At 33.1% G+C, this 22785-nt stretch overlaps 1 protein-coding gene across 1 annotated transcript; it reads right to left on the reverse strand.

The window, feature by feature from the left end:
• Nucleotides 1–1167: 1167 nt before the first annotated feature.
• On the reverse strand, nucleotides 1168–22785 carry LOC124353073 (putative pre-mRNA-splicing factor ATP-dependent RNA helicase PRP1). Its single transcript, XM_046802886.1, has 14 exons — nucleotides 22586–22785; nucleotides 15577–15606; nucleotides 14535–14618; nucleotides 13046–13186; nucleotides 12165–12341; nucleotides 10680–10881; nucleotides 9799–9975; nucleotides 8509–8763; nucleotides 8171–8283; nucleotides 7121–7266; nucleotides 6001–6192; nucleotides 5072–5194; nucleotides 2373–2563; nucleotides 1168–1803 (listed from the first exon to the last, which is right to left on the reverse strand). The coding sequence occupies exons 1-14, from the start codon at nucleotides 22636–22638 to the stop codon at nucleotides 1513–1515; spliced, it is 2175 nt and encodes a 724-aa protein (XP_046658842.1). The 5' UTR covers nucleotides 22639–22785; the 3' UTR covers nucleotides 1168–1512.

A 22785-nucleotide genomic window follows, 5' to 3' on the forward strand; every position in this document is an offset into this window, starting at 1 on the left:
GGTTGTTTTTCAGAGTGATTACTCGTGTAATAAGTTATACTTATTAGTTTAAGTGTTCGTTTTGAGTTTAAATTATCAGTGCGTAAATAAATATATGTTATAATGAGTTATAATATGCCGAGTACCTCTCGTGAAACCCAAGATATGACAATAAGTGAAATTGACCGTGAAATTTACCAACGAAAACGTTGTGTAATGTGTTACAGTAAAGGTATTCGTAAAGACACAATATATCAATGTGAGGCGTGCAACAGTAAACCTGGCCTATGTCTGGGTGACTGTTTTATAAATCACCACAAGTAAAAGTATAAAAGTGTCAATGTATATAGTGTAAATATAAACTTGTTGTAAATATTATATTTTGTAAAGAATACAAACTATGGATACAAGGTAAGTACCCAATACATTTATCAATACTTATATTATAATTCGAGTTAGTTTCGTAAAAACAAGAACGACGCCACTTGGCGTCATCAGCATATCCCATCAAAACCAGATGCCATATGCTGATGACGCCAAGTGGCGCCATTTATTATTTTTTACATTATATTGCTAATTTTTTAATAAAACATTTCGTGAACATGTACATAATAAATTAAGAAATAATAAACATCCAAAAATAAAATAAAATATTTCAGCATTTGCACAATAATGAATTTCCATGTCAGCAGTGAACGTGTTAATGCTTCCTTAAAAAAAACTCTGCATATGTCCATTAATGCCTGATGTTCCAAACTGTAGAAAAAATGGTTTCAAAGATAGAGCACACTGAAATTTTGGATGAGTTGACAACACTATATATATTATGTGTTTCTGAACACTTTTGCTAGATATATTACGTCCTTCTGTCTTTCTGGCTTCTCAGTTTTGTCTGGATTCTGTCAACCTGTAGACTGCATAAGGTGGAGTTTGTATCTTAACGTCTCTTAAGACTGCAATTGTGATGCCTTTTTAAGGGTGGACCGTTGCTTCTAGGTGTCAAATGAGGCAACTTAAACAAGGATTCTCTCACTTTAAGGGGCTATTTGATGTGGTTTAAATAATCTATTGATAAATATTGAAGAATGGAAATCTTCAAGATCCAGAGAACTATAGACCAATATCATGCTTTCTACTTTTTCAAAGGTCTTTTCTGCATGATTTTCAAGGGACAGTAAAACACACACATTGTTGATTATATAAGGTTTATTAAACAAAATTTTTTACAACAACTGTACAAGTAATCCAATAATCAAATTAAGGTGGTGAGGTCACTAACCCTGAACTCTCAGTTACAAATGTTACAAGCTCGTTATCTGTGGCAATAAAAAAAAAACGGAAACAAAATCAAATAGAATAGTGCAAAATAACAACGATATAAAAATATTTTCATAATACGCCATTATTATACAGGTATAATGATAAGATTACAAGAAATCACATTATGTTAAAATATGAAATGATATCCTAACATTTAAAAAATTACGGAAACTTGTGTCACCACAAGTGATTTTGGATTAGCAACGGACGAGTTCAAAATCCCTCTTGATATTGGCGGGTCTCCATTTTGGCTTGTAATATCTCCAGCTGACGCTTGGCCTCACACTGGGGGAAGTTCTGGAGGTCATAGTACTGCGGTGCCAGCTTGAGCAACCACTCGGGCTTGATGTCTGTGACAGTGCGGATGTAGTTTTTGGTGGTCAGCACAAACTCGTTGTAAACCACCCACTCCGGCTTGTGGTCCAGACACGTGGAAGGGTGCAGCTGGACCACCTGGTTGTCTTTGATTGTCAGGTAGTGACCTGTCCGCTCCAGGTGTGCCACCTCAAACAAAAATACAGACATTTAAAGACATGTTAATTAAGTAGTTGTTGCAATGTTCTTAACAACCAATAGTTTTCTTCCAAAGTTTATTTTTTATGACACAAATAGTGTATAGAATTCTAAAATAAAAAATAGGTCAATTCTAGATTGGGTTCATAGGCTACTACATAAAAATGGCATGGATCAGATATTGGTAAAACCTTTATTACGTTAATTTTTTTATATCTCTATTACTCGTTCAGTGTGTGACAGCATCATCCATAGCTCATCAAGATTATTTGTGTGATTATTTTGCACAATGATTGTTCATGCTGTGTTAAGTTTCAACTTTTGTCACGCAACAAATTTTGTGTTTATTATCAACTTTGTGGTAAAAATGTACATGATTTTTTGAGTTGCAATTATTTATGGATTTGTAAATCAAACGCTTCAATGATTAATTTTTACCTTTTTGAGGCCTTTTGCTTTCAAGGAAAGCAGTATCAGACTCACAACTGTTTCTACCCCACAACTTTGCCCACAAATAAGTGAATAAAATTAAGACATTACAGGATAGTACGTTTGCTCACCTGCATGAAGAACCCTGTAACGAGTGCCTTGCGGATGTTGATGTAGTAGTCTTTGGAAGTGAAGTCTGTGGATGTGCGTTTCAGGTTGAATCTGTCCATGATCCGTGACAGTTGCTGCCTCACGTTGTCCCCAGATTTGAGCGAACGGTAGTTGACAAAGTTATCATAGCACCACTGTGGATCTTCCGCATCTCAACATACAACAACAACAGTTAGCATGGGATAACAACATTTTTTATTTTCTTTTCAACACGTTCACTGCGAGCGGTAACTCTGGTTACCACTGCTATGCTGCGCTAGGAGTGGGCGATAACTATGGTTACCACAGAGCCTTTGTTCTGAAATGAGGTCAGTGTGCGGCCAGCACTCGAGCTATCACAACACCGTATTTCTCGCTCCTCGGGAGGTACTTTTTCCCTCATTTCTATGCACTTTGTTTTTACATAAGACTTTTTCATTATTTTTAATGATTTTGAAAGTTTTTTTAGAAGTAAGTGATTGTGCAACACAATGGATCTCCCCCGGCATCAAGCGGTGTAAACAACCAAGTTCTAGACGTATTAGTAAAAAATAAACGACTTTTGGGTGGGTTGGTTAGGATGTATATACACATTTGTATCAATATTTTATTTTAGTACACTTATTTCTTCTTTTTTCTTACATTTTTATAATCTTGTACTACAATATTTTTTGTAAACTACAATCATTTCAAGTAAACATTTAAATATATTTTGTTATAATTACTCACCACATATTTGTAAATTATAACTGAATTTGAGTAAGTTAGTGGAGATGTATATAAACTTTTTCACATTTTTATAAACTTCTACATTCATTTTGGTTTACACATTTACGTATAAATATTGTTTATGTTTGTCTAAAACGAATAAAATACAGTTCACTTAGCTACGATGTATTTATTAAGAATATTCCCACTGCCATAAAAGGGCGTTCCCTAGTGCGAGCGGTAACTAGAGTTACCAGCTGGCTAAGAAAACTATCCTCAGGAGCTAGCGGTAACCACAGTTACTGCATTTCCAAAATGGTAGAGAGTGATAGTTTTTGTGACTAATGAGTAATTTTCATATATTTCTATCCTATTTCATACAAAAGTAAGTAAAAATATATTCCAGTAAAAGGAAACTGGGTTTTGCCATTTCAAAACCACATTAAAAGAAATGTCTTTTCCACAGAGCCGCATTTCTTTAAAATAAATACATTAACATCTCTTTAAAAAATTATTTCACCCCTATAAAGCCATATTACAGTTTTTCATAACTTAAATGCTTGAATAATAAGTGTTTTATAAATACAAGAGTAGCTTTAAACAAATACGTTTGAAACATATACATTTGGAAGAGCCTCCTTTAAGTTATGTTTCTATACAACTACCATTAAACTTGGAACAGTTATCTAGTTACAAGGTTTTCAATACTTGGTTGTAAAATTTTGCTGTCAACTTACCTGGGTGTTTATTGTGAACAGTTGAAGAGACAAATTTGGGGAAAAATAATTTTTTTATATTAGGAAACACAGAAATTACTAACAGAAAGACTAGTTAGTTAACCTCTGATTTTCCATAACATTTTTTATTGCACGTATTATGCATGTATATATGTAGTTGGGAGTTGATTTTAGCAGCTTTATTGAAACACCTAATTTTGAGCACATGTAATGATAGGTACTGAACGCACACACCACAAAAATAACTTGTTTACAAAGTGTCTCCAAGATCGCCCAAACATTTACATCCCAAATGATGCTTGAAATTAAGATTTAAATAATTTGGAACCCTTACTATAAGCAGCAAATTTATTAAGAGATTAGGTACAAATGTTATTTATGCACACACAGTACTAATACAGAATATTTGAAATATAAATATATAAAACAATGACTCATGAAATACATCAATTATACTTAAATATACACCCATGTTCGCAACATGACACAATGGGGCTGCATTGAAAAAGTAGATGTAAAGTTCAGAATTCTACAACTGTCCAGACACACCGTTGTCAAAGTGAAGGCAATTTAGCAACTCATTTTTCAGATTTGATAGTCACAATTAATTCACGTCAATCCTAATTTCTTGTTGACTGCTTATTGCATCTTAATTTACAATTCTTTGAATGTTGATTTATATACACCGTTAATGGGAATAAAAATATATTGTAATTTCGTACCTACTGATATTTTTGACTCTTAATAATTGTTTTATTTGCAATTTCCTATCTATTAATCCTTTGGCTCTTATCACTGTTTTTGCCACTTTAAATATAATAAGCTAGTTAGCTCTAGCCACTGTCTTAGCTTGTTGTCTATCATTGCGATACGGTATGATACAAATAGTTGATAATCGTAGGAGCAAATGAAACCTGTATTGGACCTGGATAATCCTTTGTTCGTGTTTTGGTTCTCTCTGGACCAAAACCACAAAACAGCAGCAAGTAGGCCTTCCAAGAATTGAAGATAGCTCACTACGTGCTTAAAATAATTTATCACAACTAAAAATGGAGGCAATGAAAGAAAACTACGCAAAGAGCAGCCCATTCAGCACCCTCCAGACTTGGAAAAAACCCCTAATAAAAATTTCTTGTACACTCATTATATCCTTATTACTTTGCTAAAAATTCAAAATGTGGCTCTGAATTTACAAACAGAGAATACTGTTAATCGATAAGAAATTGTTAACTCACTCTGTTTGAAGGCGTGATAGACGTTGAGGAGTGTCAGGTGGTCGCCGTCTATGTGGGCGAACCGCATCTTGGCGTCGTCTGCGGCTTTCTTGGCCTCATTGGGTCGGACGAAGCACTGCGGGACTAAACAAGACAGGGGGAGGGGGAGAAGACCCGACCATCCAACCCATTTAGTAGCCCGTCGATACACTAGCCACCTACAGACCTATAGTGTTAGTTGGGATCTTGCTCCGGTACTCTTTACGTTTCAACTTCAAGCTTAGAGAAGTAACCTAGATACACACAGTCTGACTGTCGAGTAGAACTAACTATCGTGTGCACAAAACAGTGTTTTGTTAAACTGCAGTTTGCGATTGGAAAACTGTAAAGAGCATTTGAGCAAGATGCCAACCAAACATGAAACTTCACCGGCACAGATGGTGTAAGACAATCTTAAACAGTTAAATGTACGATTTCTCTACTCTACTTAGTAGCAATTAATTGCACTGATAAACTGCAATGAAAATAACATTTTAATAATGAGAATAGTGAAACATTTTAATAATGAGAATAGTGAAACATTTTAATAATGAGAAGAATCGTAAAGCATTTTAATAATGAGAAGAATAGTGAAACATTTTAATGAGAAGAACAGTGAAACATTTTAATAACGAGAAGAATAGCGAATTAATTAGTTATAAAGAGATAATTATAATAAACAAAACTTGTGAGATTTAGTTAGCAGTAACAAACGTAAGTTAATGTTAGAGTACAATTAAAAAAAATTGTATCCCATATAATACACTACTTTATCACAAAAAGCGTTTAAACTCAACACACTTTTGTAGGCTATAAAAAACTCAATTTATAGTAAAACTTGAATATTTTTCAAAGATTGCAACAACAAAGGTAAAATGAGATATATCGATAGGCGTATGCTAAGGGTCTACCTGACAACATGGCGGTAATGGACAGAATCTCATTGGAACAGTTGAGAGTACAGCTGGAGATGAGCAGTTTGGCCAACTGTGGGTCCAGCGGCAGTTCGGCCATGACTGAGCCCAGGTCTGTCAGGTTCCCGTCATCGTCCAAGGCCGCCAGGTAGTTGAGCAGCTCTAGAGCTCGCATCAGCGTTTCAGGAGCTACAAACCACAAATCATTGATGTACACAGTTTCGGAAGAGCGATAAAACGCAGTTTCTCAGAATGTACACAGACATGTCCTTGTGATTGCTGTAGAATATTTGCACCACAGTTCTCCCACTAAAAACATTCTAAGAGCCTATTTTGGTTTAACATACCCCATCTGGCACATAAAACCGTTTTATGGAGATCATTTACTGAGAACGATTTCATGGAATTGTTTGGCTTACAAAAGCAATGCAGTAAGAGAGGAAATTAAGTTACAACACTTGTAAAAATGTCACCAGGGAGAAAGAACCAGGGAAGAAAGATTTTGGCTTCTAAGTACAATACATCCCGGGAACCTTGTTTTACAAAACTAGGGTTGCTACAAATTTCCTGGAATGAAATCCCTGAGAGTTTTAGAATAAACTCCAGGCATTTCCAGGGCATCAAAGTGTGAAAGTAATATAATTTAATGAAAAGTAACACCTGTTACTAGTACTTTAAGACAAATTAGTAAAGTTTCACACAATGTCTGAAAAAATTAGACCATGTAAATATATATATATATATATCTTGAACAAGTCTCATCTTGGAGGGGTGGAATCAGGCTACATGGAAGTGTAGCCAACATGTGGAAGACATGTACAATCGACAAACATTAGCAATGAAAACCATCAAGATATTGACGTCTAGATAATAATCGCTCTACTGTATATGCAATGCTGAATGCACTACTGTTAAATTTATACCACAAGTAAACATAGTGGAGAAACCGTTTCTTGCACAGACAATCTGAATTTCAAATGTTTGTAATTCTATGGTTTTAAGAAACCGTTTCCTTTTAACATTGCAACATCAACTTATTGTACTTATTTTTAACCCCAAAATTAGTAAAAACGTGGAACTAATATTAAAGTTTTTATTTGTGATTAAAGTGAAGTACCTGGGGGATCCATGAAGTCAAAATGGACCAGATCGTCAATGCCCAGCTTTTTCAGTTGCAGAACAACAGAACCCAGATTTGACCGCAGAATCTCAGGATATGTGTTTTCTTGCATCTCATTTTTGTACGCTTTCTCAGTGTATAACCTGAAAACATTTACATTTCAATTATATGTTTACGGCAGGCTGCTGTTTGTAAAAACTGATACTTAGCTTTACAAAATATACCAATCACAAATCTATTATGATGTTTTCTAATCTGGGATGTTTTGGTGTTATCAAAGATATCACTAGTAGAAGAACTGGATTCTAGTCCAAATGGACAGAATATTTTTTGTTTCTCAACCTCTCTTAAGATTAAATTACCCTATTGTTCCTTCAACAAATTTAATAAATATTATAAATTTAAAAAACGTGACAGAAAAGTGCCAAATACAAATTGACAGAACGAAAGTAAGGGAAAGATCTAGGTTGGCTTTTCATGCCATCAGTGACTCTTCTGTTTCTCATTTAGATGTCTCTAGAGAATTTGGTGAAAAATCTTGAATGCACATGTGAGGCAAGTCACTTATTAGACTGTATAAGGCAATAAAATTACTATTATTTTGAAAATGGTGGACATTTTAAATACAATAAACCGAATAGTCCATATAATGTTGTGCATGAGGTTAATCAAAATAAAAATTCAAAATTGAATTAGGTATAATACGAACTAAGAAAAAAATGTGTGTCACAAATGGCAGTCCTTTCAAAATTATGATTACATACTTCTTTACAAGGGAATTCTGAAGGTAAAAAATTATACAATCAGCCACAAAGACTTGAATAAAATACTATATCAGTAGATTTTTATTTTGTAGAATAACCAAAACATCATGTACATGATAAATGCATTTATGACGATATTGTATACAGTCTGTTGTCAAGTGGAAGAACTTAATACCTTTGTTGTGTATTACTCACTATTGTATATCTGTCATTAATGTTTATTATACCTACATAAAAATTCCGCTTTTCTCTTTAGGTTACTGACAATGGTCACGGCGGTTACCTGAAACATTTTCCGGGTCTGGTACGTCCGGCTCGACCTGCTCTCTGCTGTGCTGAGGCCTTACTGATGGGGGACACCAACAACGACTCCACACGGATACGGGGGTTGTACACCTGCAACAATCCAAGTGTTACTTACACCTAGATATGTTTACATTTGAGAGATTGCACCCACAACTCTTATGATTGCTAAAGGGTTCTGCGAATTTTAATAAATTCTTAATCAATTACAAACAAGGATGCAATTGCTACAGATCTGAAGACAATGAAATATTTCTTCTATTTTTCCCACCTGTATTAACCTGCAATGATTAATACTAACAAAGAGAGGTCAAATACCTTCTGCTTGGCAAAGCCTGGGTCTATGACAAACACCACACCGTCGATGGTGAGGGATGTCTCGGCGATGTTGGTGCTGACCACCACCTTGCGGCCAATGGCGCCATTGGGCTTGTTGGGAGGTGCGGGCTCGAAGATACGCTGTTGCAGGTTGGGTGGCAGGGTCGAGTACAAGGGTATACATTTAAGTTCTCCGACATCTGGTCCGAGGTTGTCGATCTCTCTTTTGATCCTCTTGCACGCCTCTTCTATTTCCTGTCATCACCAACAATGGTCACAGCAAATGCGTTGAAAATAAAAGTAATTTAAGTCACATATAAGGAATACTTGAACAACACCAAGAAATGATGCAGAAATTAATCTAACACAGCATTTTGAAACAAAATACCTTTTAAAGTTCAACAGTTTCACCGGTTAGCATTAAGTAAGAACACAAAAGACGTTTGAAATAAATATAAGAAAGTGTTCAAAAATGTATTTAGCAACCTGTGTCTCAGGGGTTTTTAGACAAGAAGAATCTATTATTTAAATTTAATATTTTAGGCTGTATTTTTATCTAAATTCAATTGATAATTATAATAAGCATGAATTTAATTATGATGAATTATTGTAGTATATAAATAAATCTATTTTCAAACATTTTGTAAGAACCATAAATATTTTGTCAAACAATTTAATAAAATTCATAAAGATTAATGCAATTTATTAGTGAAGGTTATTTTACGTAGCACATTTTTAAGACTGGAAATGATTTGAATTGCAAATGGCCATACATTAATAATACTAGTATTGGTACAATTAATTAATGGTGTTCTAAGTAATAAATATGACAATTTATTGGCATAATATAATATATTTAGAATAAATTGTAAGGGAATATACAAATACAAGCACTGCTACATTTGAAAATTGACTAATCCAAGTAAAAAAATTATAATTTAAAAAGCTAAATTCACATAAGGTTAACTGTGTTAATCCTATATAACTGTATGTATCATTTTACATATTTACATTTTAAATTATAAATTTATACAAGCCAGGTACTTTTTCTTTGAAAACATTGATTTACTGCAATCAGAGACCCAAAAATATCACAGTCAATAAAATAATCGATTCATTTCCTAATAACAAAGAAATCTTAGAAATAAACCCTGGGGAACACCAGATTGAGCCAGTTTAAAAAATTACTTTTGCAAGAGTTATTACACAGTTATATATTAAGAAAGTTTATGGATTTACGTTATCCTACACAAACCATAAACCTGTGAGGTGCGTTGATGTTGGACTTACCTCCTGGCCAGTGAGGAAGAGCAGGACGTCACCGGCCACCTCCTCGCACATGTGGATCTGTATGACGGTACGGATAGCAGCCTCCAGATAGTCCCTCTCTGGCTCGGGCGTGTAGAATATCTCCACCGGGTGTGTTCGGCCAGGCACATTCATCAGTGGTGCATTGTCAAAGTATTGCTGATAACAGAACACATTTTGTCACACTCAGTACAGTCAAGCAATGTAATAAGAATGGGTTCAATCAATTTCAACCTAAGAAATCTGTAAGCAATATTATCCTTAAAATGGTATCCCAAACATCCCCGAGATAAGTTACTGTCATTGAACGATATTCTCATATTTGCAACTACTTAAAAATTGTAATAACTAAGAAAATGCTATTTTAATGCTCTTGCACAAGCATAAGGGATTTAAAATTTATATTGTAAAATTTAAAATGTATTTTTATTTATTTATTAATGATCCAATCTTTTAAGAGCAAGTATTTATATGATCTTTTAACAGTTTTCTTACATTGAATTGAAAAAATCTTTACTCATAAAAGTACATTATGTACAAGAATGGCGTCAAGTTCTTTTTTTCAATGCCGGTTTTTAAGAAACTGTAGAACATACACAGAGCTGTCATAGGTAACATAACACATTTATCTTAGTAGACAAGTCCTCAATTAAAATTATTATATAATTTTAAGCCTTATTTAAAAAATCTATATACATATGTTTTACATTATCATATACTAAAAAACTCACCGATTGGTTTCAACATGCAAATTTTAAAATAACTGTCATTTTGGAACAGCAATATGGCAACAACACCTCAAATTTTATCGATTTGGGTGCAGGTTGCTATAAAATTCCGTGAGTATATTAAATACAATTTACCTGGAATTTGCCTGCATCAAGAGTAGCAGACATGATGACCAGCTTCAAATCTGACCTCTGCTTGGCCACTTCCTTCAGTACGCCCATGAGGATATCTGTAGCTAGTGTTCTTTCGTGGGCCTCGTCCAGCAGGATCACCTGATAGTTTTCCAACATCGGGTCTGACATGCCTTCTCGCAGCAACATACCGTCAGTCATGTACCTAGAAATATTCACAGTTTGATCATCTGTTCAGTTCCCTTGTCCAAAGAAATATTTTGGAATTAAGTGGCTGCTCCGCCACCCAGAGTCTTTCTCGGGTAGGCAACTGGGAATCTCAATAAAAACCAGAAAAACACAAAATATTGAATAAATTCTTATATTATACGTTATAATACTTAAACATAGAGACATTTAATACTTTTTACTATTACTAAAACAAGTTGTGTAACCGAGTGGTGGATAGAACCTCCCCAAAAGCTCAAAAATTATTTAACCCTTTTAGTATCAAGAGTGATTTTTTGTAGTGTAACGAATAATATCAGGCTATTATGCAGTAGATATGTCAAAAACGCCTATAAAAAAGACACATAAGATATAAAATAGAGAACGATTACTATAACAATCAATGGCATTAAAAGGGTTAAATATACACATAACAACAATTTAAATGGTTTGAAATACAGTTGGGAATAACTACTTTGAATTAGACCTGTCCAATTTATATTTATTCCCCCCCACCTGTGGTGGGCTCTTCTTCAGATTCACCACAACACCAAAAACCAAGTCTTAGTTACACCACTGACTGACACATATGCTTCGGCATTTTCATTTCAATTCTTACAGTAGCAACTGGTGAGAATCTGTATACAGGGTTGCTACAGGAGTCCAATAATGAAATTCCCTGACTTTTCCCTGATTTCCAAACCAAATTTTTCATTTTTCCCTGACTTTTTTCGACGCAATCCCCAGAGTTTTTGGCAATTAATGGGTGGAAAAAAGCGGTGTTGAGGCTAACAGGGTGGCAAATATAAAAAAGCAAAAAAATAAAGTGAACACAGTTTAATACGTACAAAAAGATTGACTTAAATGATCTTTTACAACACAGAAGTTAAATATGCGCCGCGTAGTCTGCAGGCTTGGACTCGGCGCGGCGGCAGTAAGTTTATTTGTGTAAAGGGATTTTATATTTTTCCCTGACCAACATCGAAATTCCCTGACTTTTCCCTGACTTGAGACCGGATTCCCTGACTTCTCCCTGATTTCCAGTCCTGTTTTTTTTCCCTGACTTCCCTGACCTGTAGCATCCCTGGTATAATTCCGTAACAAATCTATGATTACTAGGCATTTTATTGAGCTTATATGATAACATCTTACTATCTGTAGTATAAGATATAACATTTCCAGTATTAACGTCCGAACAGGTGAGATACAGTAGATTCTTATAATATGCTACTACCGGACGTTGTAGTACTACTACTAAAGTTCAGATCAAACTCTACTTACTTTAGCAAAGTTTTAGCCGAGGAGCAGTCCTCAAATCGAATGCTGTATCCAACTTCTTGGCCAAGACAGACGTCCATCTCCTCCGAGACTCTCTGAGCCACGGACATTGCTGCTACTCGTCTCGGCTGAGTGCAGGCCACGCCTCTCTTGCCCACTGACCGAGAATATTCTACACACCTGCGCAATATCAGGAGATACAATTGGGAATTATAATACTAAATAATGTTGTCAAAGAAAAGCTTGATTGGTTATTCGAGTTAATGCTGAATTAATTGCTTCAATTAATGCTGAAATGGTTTTGTTAGTTTTTAAGATAATCCTTTGGGGTAGACACTTGACTTATGTCAGCTGTGCGACTTACGTGGTAAAAGTGCGCGTTTTGACAATAGGTCAATGAAGCGTTGCCACCAATTTGGGGCCGACAGTGCATTAGAAGTGACAACAGTATATTCCAGGAACACTCGCGTGTTGACAAGAGTTACTTTTTGATAATGTAATCCTTATTGAGCAAAGACTTGGATAGACCTGATGCATAAAATAGTGTTACGAGCCAACAACGTGCATACATGTAACATTATAAATTTTGTTATCAACCAAAACTTGAATGTAATAAACATTATCAAGCTCAGGTCTATTGCGACTTGACTTCCGCTGTGAGTGTGGAGAAATCCAAATACAAAAGATTTACTTTTTTCCTTTAATAATTTGTTATACAGGAGATGCATAATTACTAAAAATAAATATGACCTAGGTTGACACTTTTTTAAATGAAATATCCAAAGTTTAAAATTAATAATATAATTAATTGTGATTTGGCCAGATTCACCGACATACATGGTGGAATAAATATTATAATTGTACAATTTTAACATTATGCATACCATTGTGGAATTTGTGTGGTTTTCCCAGATCCAGTCTCTCCTACCAACACGATACATTGGTGCTCAGCCAATAATTTCATGAACTCCTCTCTATACTCAAAAACTGGAAGTGTTATTCGCTTTCGAAGAAATTCATGGTACCTGAAATAAAAACAAAGTATTTATTTTCATACATTTTAAATACGTAGAAAATTTTACAAACTTATAAATTATGATTAGCTAATTATTCTTTTACATTTTAACTGTAATCAGTTCATTATGCTCAATGGTTAAAAATATGAATGACAATCAGACAAGTGTTTGTTAATTCTTTTAAGACCAGTGCCGATATATCAAACAGCTGTGGTTTAGCTAAAATGCCAAAGGTTCATTATATCGGAGAACTCTAGATTGTAATATAACTGACTTATAAAATGTACAAATGACCCCAGCGATGGGTGAAAAATTCAGCTACATGCAAAAATCACAAACCTTCTAATTGGCAATTTATTTCATCATCTGTGAGAGCAGTTTAGCTGTCAGTATCATATCAGAAGAATTTTATCACATGGAAGAATTTTATCAACAGATTTTTTACTTTTAATGTATTTAAAAGTTATTTTCTTGTTACTGTAATTTGACTTAAATACTATTCTCAAAGAATATGTAAATTAAAGAATTTTGATTTGATTTGATATCAGACATAAGATGACGTCAGCTAAGTTGACTATATCAATTTTTAAGTTTAAGTTATTGAAATCTGTTGTTTGTTTTATTACTATTTTTGTTTTAACTATTAAAATATAACAAAGGTTGTAGAGTTATATCTGACTAACTAAAAATAATTATAACTCTATTAAAATATATAGTCATTATTCACATTTACAAGTAGATGACCATATATTTCTGACATCTGTTATACTCATGAGTATCTAATGACTATATAATGAGTATCTAATGAATGTGTCTTGAATCTTTTTAAAAAGAAGGTAAATAAAAAATATTAATCCAGTGTTGAGGCATAATAAATGTAACGTTACAGTTCATATAATTAAAGCATTAACATGTTTTTGAGATAGATGGTTTATTACAGAATATATTTTGTAATAGATGGGTTTATTACAGAATATATATTTGAAATAGATGGTTTATTACAGAATATATTTTGAAATAGATGGTTTATTACAGAATATATTTTGAAATAGATGGTTTATTACAGAATATATTTTGAAATAGATGGTTTATTACAGAATATATTTTGAAATAGATGGTTTATTACAGAATATATTTTGAAATAGATGGCTTATTACAGAAAATATTTTGTAATAGATGGTTTATTACAGAATATATTTTGTAATATATGGTTTATTACAGAATATATTTTGAACAAGATGGTTTATTACAGAATATATTTTGTAAATATGGTTTATTACAGAATATATTTTGTAATATATGGTTTATTACAGAATATATTTTGTAATAAATGGTTTATTACAGAATATAATCTCACCTGGGTGTGTAAGGCAAACCGGTGAATGGATTGACCTGCAGATTTTTCTGTGTAGTCTGAGGAATAACGGCTGGAATCATGGGCCTGAAAAGTACAGTTTAGTTATTATTTATAGCACTGGATATTTAAAACATACTTAATGCCTTATTTCAATCAATAACACTAGAAATCTATGTAATAAAAATGCTGCAACAATGGTTGTAATATTTAACCATTATTCTGGCACACTATACTGGTATTTTCCTAGTAAGTGAACATGCACAATTGCTTGTATTTGCTAGATGCACAATGTTAAAATACCAATATTATAAGGAATTTTTTTGCACTTTATTATAGTTTTACATAAATTGCAACAAACTTTAGTTTTTTAGAATATATGCGAAGTTTTGCTAGTAAAAGATGTTTTAAATAATTTATACTATTAAATTTAGTTTTTACAAAATATCATTTTTCTAAGCATTCACCTTTTGGAAGAAAACAATGTGAAGTGGGCAACTTAAATATTTATCTATTTAACAATCATGATACTACACATTCACACTAATAATACATACACTAGGTAAATTAGGCACGACATAAACAGACTAATGTACACTGTTATTAATGGTGACCCCACAGTGACTTCTCAGTACTTTTTATGTGCTGGCATATAAATTTTAGTCATAAAATTTATTATATTCAGCAGTTATAATTAGCTAAATAAATACAATCCACACAACAACAATTTGTGACACTCCTAAGCGTTCTAATGTTTTACTAACGTGAAACTTTCACTTAACAAATCATATAGATATTTAAAATCAAACACTTTCCTTACATATATAGAGGTCAATTCTTAATAATTCTAAACATCATTATTAAGAACTTCAGAATAGCTTGACAATTAAAAAAATTATAAGTTGAGACTTTGAGTTAACTTGTTTAAAACATTAATAAAAAAGGTTTTGAAAGGGACATTAAATTTGATATATGACTTTGAATTTAAGAGGCAGGTAGGTGTTTACTGTTTTGACTGTTAATTATATTTTTTTAGATTTCTTACCTTAATAATTGTTCTGAGGATCCCTCAGTGCTGAAACAGAAACAAAAATGTTAGTCATTAATACAAATAAACATTCATACAAATTTGCTCATAGAAGGTGGTTATAACTAGTATTTTAAATAGCTTTAATAAATGTGAAGGCCGCAGTATAATGTGGCATCACTATAATTGAATCACTGATGTTTATGATCATCTAAACTACAGAACAATAAAAAAAAATGGGCTGTGTGCAGTATAATAAGCGGCCACCACAACAATCGAATTATTGATATTCATGATTATCAAATCCTCAATATTCATGATTATCTAAAACTACTGAAACCATAATGTCGAACCAAATTACAAGTATTTGAAATTACAATAGAGTCCAGCTGTTTTTGTAACTAAACAAGTAATAAATAATCTAATCAACGGTGTATATGATAGTCTGAGGCATTTGTTTAAAAGCGGGATCAAATTTAACAAACCACGAAGACAGGCAAACAATAAAAGCGCAATAATGAAATGCATAGTAACGTATAGCCCATCGGGCGCCCGACACACTTTATAAATGCTCGGTGTGTATTCATCGGGTACATGACGGCAGTTGTGAAAGATCGTGTGAACTCAATGGGGTAAACATGTTAAAATGCACAGCCATTCCAAGGCAGAAAACTAAGATCTTAGAAAAAATATATGTTTACAGTAAATTGTAGACAGATTTATTTTTCAATAGATAATAGGTTACAATTTATTAAAACATAAATATTTTTCAAAATTAATTTTATGTAGGTGAATTTTTATAATGTAAACTAGGTTACCAATTACCTGTACTAAATACAAATTTAGTTTTGATTCTTTGACCATCAAGTTTATATTATAGGCTGGCTATGAACGTAGAATCATCTGATTACAGAGGGGAAAAGCTGTTTTTATTGTTGTAAGTGTCTCAATATAAACTCTTTCAAAACTTTTCATTCAAAGTTCTGAGAGTTCTAAAGTCTGTACCTTTTTAAGCGTCCCGTCCTAAACAAAAAGTTACAGATTTCTCATTTACCCAACAATAATTTATGTATGTATTATAATAGACCGCACACTAATAAATTAAACTGATCAAAACAAAAGCTTAAGACATAGAATATTTTGAATCTTCAATTAATTATTACAATAATTATTGAGAAATTTATCCTGTCCATAACAGTTTTTGAAGTCTAATACAAAACATGATACTGCTTAATAATTGGATTGTAAAAACTCTTTGAGTTTCCAATTATTTACACATACCTCATTATCAAAACACATATATAAATATTAGGTACTTTGGGATTATACCGACCACACCAGTATGAAGAACACAAAAATATAAATTTATAGAATAAAACATGATAGAACGAAAAAACAACTCTTTAATTACAAAATTACAAACTTACAACGATTATCAATGGGGTTAGATTCCGTTATATGCCCCCAACGCTTAAACCTTTTTCAATGAACTTAGAACGTTATAAAATGATGTAGTTGAGTAACAGAACTAACATTCCATCAATCAACATGCATTTCCAGGTATTGTGATCGGTATTGTTGTCGCTGTTATCTTATCTTTCTCGAGAATCCCGATTACGGCAGGCCGTGCGGCATCACATGATTATTTAAGTTTTTTGCACGGTACATAATTGCATTTCCATTACAATTCAATTTATATTTCTGATCAGCCCCTCTAGAATTTGATATTTTACTGATAGGTACTATCTTGAGGGATGTTTTTTGGTACTTTGGGATTATACCGACCACACCCAGACATGAATCGTTATTTGACATTTTGCTTCTACTGATTACTAGATTAGCGTAGAACAATATTTCGTCAATATAAAACAGGAATTGTCTTATCGCAAACCCCTCCCCATCCTCAGACAGAGGTCAAAGTCGAGCGGTCTAGTAGATAATGTGATTGCAGAGTCTCGCCGCCCGTTCAGCTGGTTCGTCGCTTTGTTGTACTTCCGTACCTCTACATTTCTCCAAACACAAAAATTCAACAAAAACAAACATTACCAAACTAAAACTAAACTCTTTATTGAAAAAACATTCAAAACTTGTTTTTATTCTTGATCACACTCCGCCACCCAAAATGCGAGTGCCTCCGGCCATCAGTGCGCTTGATGTGGTTGAAAGAAAAAACATCCCTCTCGAGATAGTACCTATCAGTAAAATATCAAATTCTAGAGGGGCTGATCAGAAATATAAATTGAATTTTAATGGAAAGGCAATTATGTACCGTGCAAATCATGTGATGCCGCGCGGCCTGCCGTAATCGGGATTCTCGAGAAAGATAAGATAACAGCGACAACAATACCGATCACAATACCTAGAAACACTTGTAAGTTTGTAATTTTATGATTAAACAGTTGTTTTTTCGTTCTATCATGTTTGTTTCTATAAATTTATATTTTTGTGTTCATACTGGTGTGTGTGTTCTTCATACTTGGTGTGGTCAGTATAATCCCAAAGTACCTGTTTTTCTTTCGTTGACATCACCGAAGGTGCTGCCGAAGCCCGCGCTGATGGACGGAGGCACTCGCATTTTGGGTGGCGGAGTGTGATCAAGAATAAAAACAAGTTTTGTGTGTTTTTTTCAATAAAGAGTTTAGTTTTTGTTTGGTAATGTTTGTTTTTGTTGAATTTTTGTGTTTGGAGAAATGTAGGGGTAAAACACGGAAGTACAACAAAGCGACGCACCAGCTGAACGGGCGGCAAGACTCTGCAATCACGTTATCTACTAGACCGCTCGACTACTACTGACCTCTGTCTAAGGATGGGGAGGGGTTGCGATAAGACAATTCTGTTTTATATTGACGAAATATTGTTCTACGCTAATCTAGTAATCAGTAGAATCAAAATGTCAAATAACGATTCATGTCTGGGTGTGGTCGGTATAATCCCAAAGTACCAAAATATTATTATTTATGGGTTATTCCGTATGAAATCAACATAAAAAAAAAAAAAAAAAAAAAAAAAAAAAAAAAAAAAAAAAAAAAAATTTACTTAACCACCACTGAATTTGGTATGAAGGTAGGCCTTAAATAAATAGGAAACTTGCCAATTTCTCCCAAATATTTCAAACGGGTTTTAAAGTTATGCTTATGTAAAGTTGCTCAAAATCTACCAATAAACCAGAACCAACATATTTTGAAGTCAGCATAGCTTTTCTCCTAATAATCACCATCATAATGAAATTAAGTAAAGTAAGGATACTAAGTATGACATTTTTATAAAAATTAGTAAAAACCCTTTCTTAAATTATTATTTAACTATAACTCCACTGCCACTTCCCACTCGCCTCCAACTTTAAAACTTTGAGAATGACAACAAAAATATAAACTATTTATAGAAAATTTTTCAAAAAAACTTAGTCAAATGACACCACTCCCATATGTCGATTAAGAGAAAATATATTGTGATTTTAAATATGTTGGTTCCGGTTTTTTGCTGGATTTTGAGCAACTTTATATAGCGGTAACTTTGAAGCGGTTTGAAATATTTGGGGGAAAATTGGCAATTTTCATAATCTATATGCACTACCTTCATACCAAATTTATACAATTCTGAGGTGGTCACGTTTATATCTGATTTTATATGGAATGACCCTTAGACCCTTAGTCACTTTGTGTAGGCGTCTTTTTCAGTGAAATTTAATTCTCGTGGTTCTCCAAGTAGAATGGAGTTACCTTCTACAATTAATTGGTGAAGTAATATAAACTGAGATAAATAAGTGTTGTGGGTGTTCTGTTACGTTGTTTGACTGCATTACAATGAAAAATTTGGAAATTGCGTCCTTTTTTAGTCTAACTAGAGTCTTGAACGGGATTTCCTTGTGGAATAGACCGTCTTCACAACTTTTCCAAAGCAGCCAAGAAGTTGTATCCTCTTCTTCATTAAATATTTAGTAAGTTTTTATTATTTTATTTATTTTTTTGGGGAGGCTTTAATAAGCGGCCTACACTCATTATTCAATTGTTATTATCAAACGATATGATATATTATGAAACTTTGATAATGTATAATAACCGTATGTAATAGTAGTTAGTCTATAATTAATACATTAAAACAAGAATAAAACATTACAATTTTAATGACATAAATTTAACAATAACATTACAAAATAAAAAAACCAACTATGGCCTAAAAGACAGAAAAACGTTACAATACACCCAGATAGCTTACCAATAGCCACCTTGCCCAGATTAGCAGTGAGCAACCTCTTTTGTGAAATGGAGGAAAGTATTCTCCCCATGGGTAAATTCCCCCCAAAACCCACATGTGTATATAAAAATATCTCACATAATTTCCTCGTATTGATCACCATTTTATAAATTCTCCAACAGTTCATTACTTCTTGCTGTTTATTGCTTACATTAAAAATTACTATAACTAGGTTGAAATCATATGTTCAAATAAGTTGTAACATTCATTAGGATAAAAATAATCAATCCATTTGATAAAAGCAACCGCATAACAAGTGCAGGCCACTTATTTAAGTCTACCCATTTTTTATTTTAATTATGTTTGAAATTTTACTACTTTAATTCTTGTGTTGACTGATTGGCCTCCAGATAAGCCACTTTTCTAACGTTAGATGATGATAAAGGAATTTAGGGTAGGGCAAAACGGGGTACTCACGTGATCTGAGTTGGAAATTAGGTAGGTACTATCTCAAGGATATTTTTGACATAAGTGCAGGGTGGCGCCGAAGCCTGCACTGATGGGCGTTTCCGTTGTAATTTCTGTTATTATTTTGACTTTCCTCCCTTTATATCTAATGCACTAATATCCTACATATATGCACTAAATTTCACATTTAATGGGTTTTTCGGTAAGAGTCCAGGGTAGGGTACGATAAGCGGACCCGGTTTTTTATATTGAAATTGGCAAACGATATTACTTAATCATAACCATCGATACCGTACTGATTGATTATTTTGAACAATTAACTTGGTATCAATTTACATTAACGTGACCATGGAAAGGTATGTTCATTTTTTTTTCTGAAAACTACAATTTTTCCTGAAAAAAATATTGAAGAAAAAATTCGTCGGCAACGAAAATCAAAGGAGCTACGATTTTTTTAAAATCCTCTGAAAACTCCGTTTTTGACAGTTTCCTATAACTCCGCGTCTGCTCACACTCAGTATAGCCAGATTTTAAAAACCGATTATCATACCAACAACGAGAAATTATTGTACTTTCATATAAAATAATCGTACCAAACACATTTAATGAAAAAGTATGTTATGTTCGTGTAATAAATTATGTTATAATTAACTTTTGGTTTGTTACTTGTATATAAATTTGTCAAAAATCTTTCATGGTACGATAATAACTACCCATCGTGTATCTTACCGGCGCATAAAATCAATGAAATTATCGTACCTCTGGCAACACTATCCATATTTGACAGTTTGGTATTACTCCGACCCTTCTCAAATAAAGAAGGGACGCCATTTTGAACTACTGTTGTTCCTCCACGTCTATTCTTAACCTCCTAGTTCAGTAGTGGTAATGGCACACCTTTGTGTTGGATGTTCGGTATCTCACGTGGAAGCAATTCGTAAAGACCAGTATATGTTAATCCTGTCAACGATGCCTGCCCGCTGCGCAGTGCTGTGCACTGCTTGCTCTTTTAGAAAAAAAATTAACTCAAGCTTGCAAAAGTCGAATCCCAGATCACGTGTTGCCCCTGCTCCTTAACGCAATAATGTCCGAAAGGCATCAATATAATACAATAATATACTTTCCCCCCAGTTCATATGCACCTGTGATAATAATACTTGGCTATAAATGCCCAACCCATGAAAAAAAGTCCATTTTCCATGGTTACGCTAATGTAAATAAATACCATTAACTTAAATAATCCATATCAACAGCTGTAAACACTTAAAAATAATACTCGTAATGTAATATTTCAATTTTATATAAGTAACATTTGATTATTAAAAATGGCAGTCAATTTTAGAAAACTACACAACATTATTTGGAAAGATGATGACATGTTTTTCATGACTTCAACATGTTGGACTCGTGCAGAAAAAAAACATTATGTGAAATTTGTGGGAAAGAAACAACTGTAACTGTGAGAGGAGCAAATATGATCGTCTTCAGTTTTCCTAATTTTGGTTATAATAATTTGTTTGATCACTGTAAATATTAGATTCATATTTTAATTTAAAACATATGATTGTTATTGAGAACTATATAGATACTTTATATCGATTGATAGTCTAGGATTTGAGATGCGAATATTAGCTATCGATGATTACATTCTTCGATATAAAAAACCGGGTCCGCTTATCGTACCCTACCCTGAGTCCAACATGTTGAAGCCAGGAAAAAGCAACGTCATGTAGTTTTATAAAATTGACTGCCATTTTTAATAATCAGAATTTACTTATGTAAAATTGAAATATTATCCTACAAGTATTATTTTAGAGTGTTTATAGGCCTAGTTGTTAATATACATTATTTAAGTTAATAGTTCAAAATAATTAATCAGTATCGATTGATTATATCAATGGTTATGATTAAGTAATATCGTTTGTTAATTTCAATATAAAAAAACCGGGTCCGCTTATCGTACCCTACCCCTTAAGTTTAATGAACTTCAGATTTTCTTATATACTAAGCCAATCTTTTAAAGAATTGTTCTTTCCATCCTGAGTTGTACAAATTTTAAAGATCTCTTAAAATAGAATATATGGAAACAATGTAATATTTGTAAAAACCTCCTGGTCATAATTATACACATTTAGTACATGCCTAGTTGTGTATTATATGTAGGGTAAATACAAGTTGAATAATGATTGCTAGGATGTGGTCTTTACTATGTAATTATAAAATTAAGACAAGTAGTAAAAAGTTCACTAAGACATAATATTTTGAGAATTAGTGGACAAAATGATGCTCTGCTTACTAATTTTTGTGTTTTATCTGCCATTAACTTAGAGCAAACTAGGCTAGCATCAGGAAGACTTTTTCTCACCTGCGTTTCTTCGTTACGTATGGATCAATTACTTCTATTCTTCTCTTAGCCATTGCAGTCCAAAATTATATTAACTCTTATGTTACACTAATCGAACTATATTTTACAGTTTACAGTTAATCCTGAATAAGAAAACAACGCTACTCCACTTCCACTTCCACTACGGATTTCAGACATCAATCCACAGCCACATGGAGGAA

Source organism: Homalodisca vitripennis, chromosome 1 (genome assembly GCF_021130785.1).
Source record: "Homalodisca vitripennis isolate AUS2020 chromosome 1, UT_GWSS_2.1, whole genome shotgun sequence".
NCBI classification, from domain to species: Eukaryota; Metazoa; Arthropoda; class Insecta; order Hemiptera; family Cicadellidae; genus Homalodisca; species Homalodisca vitripennis.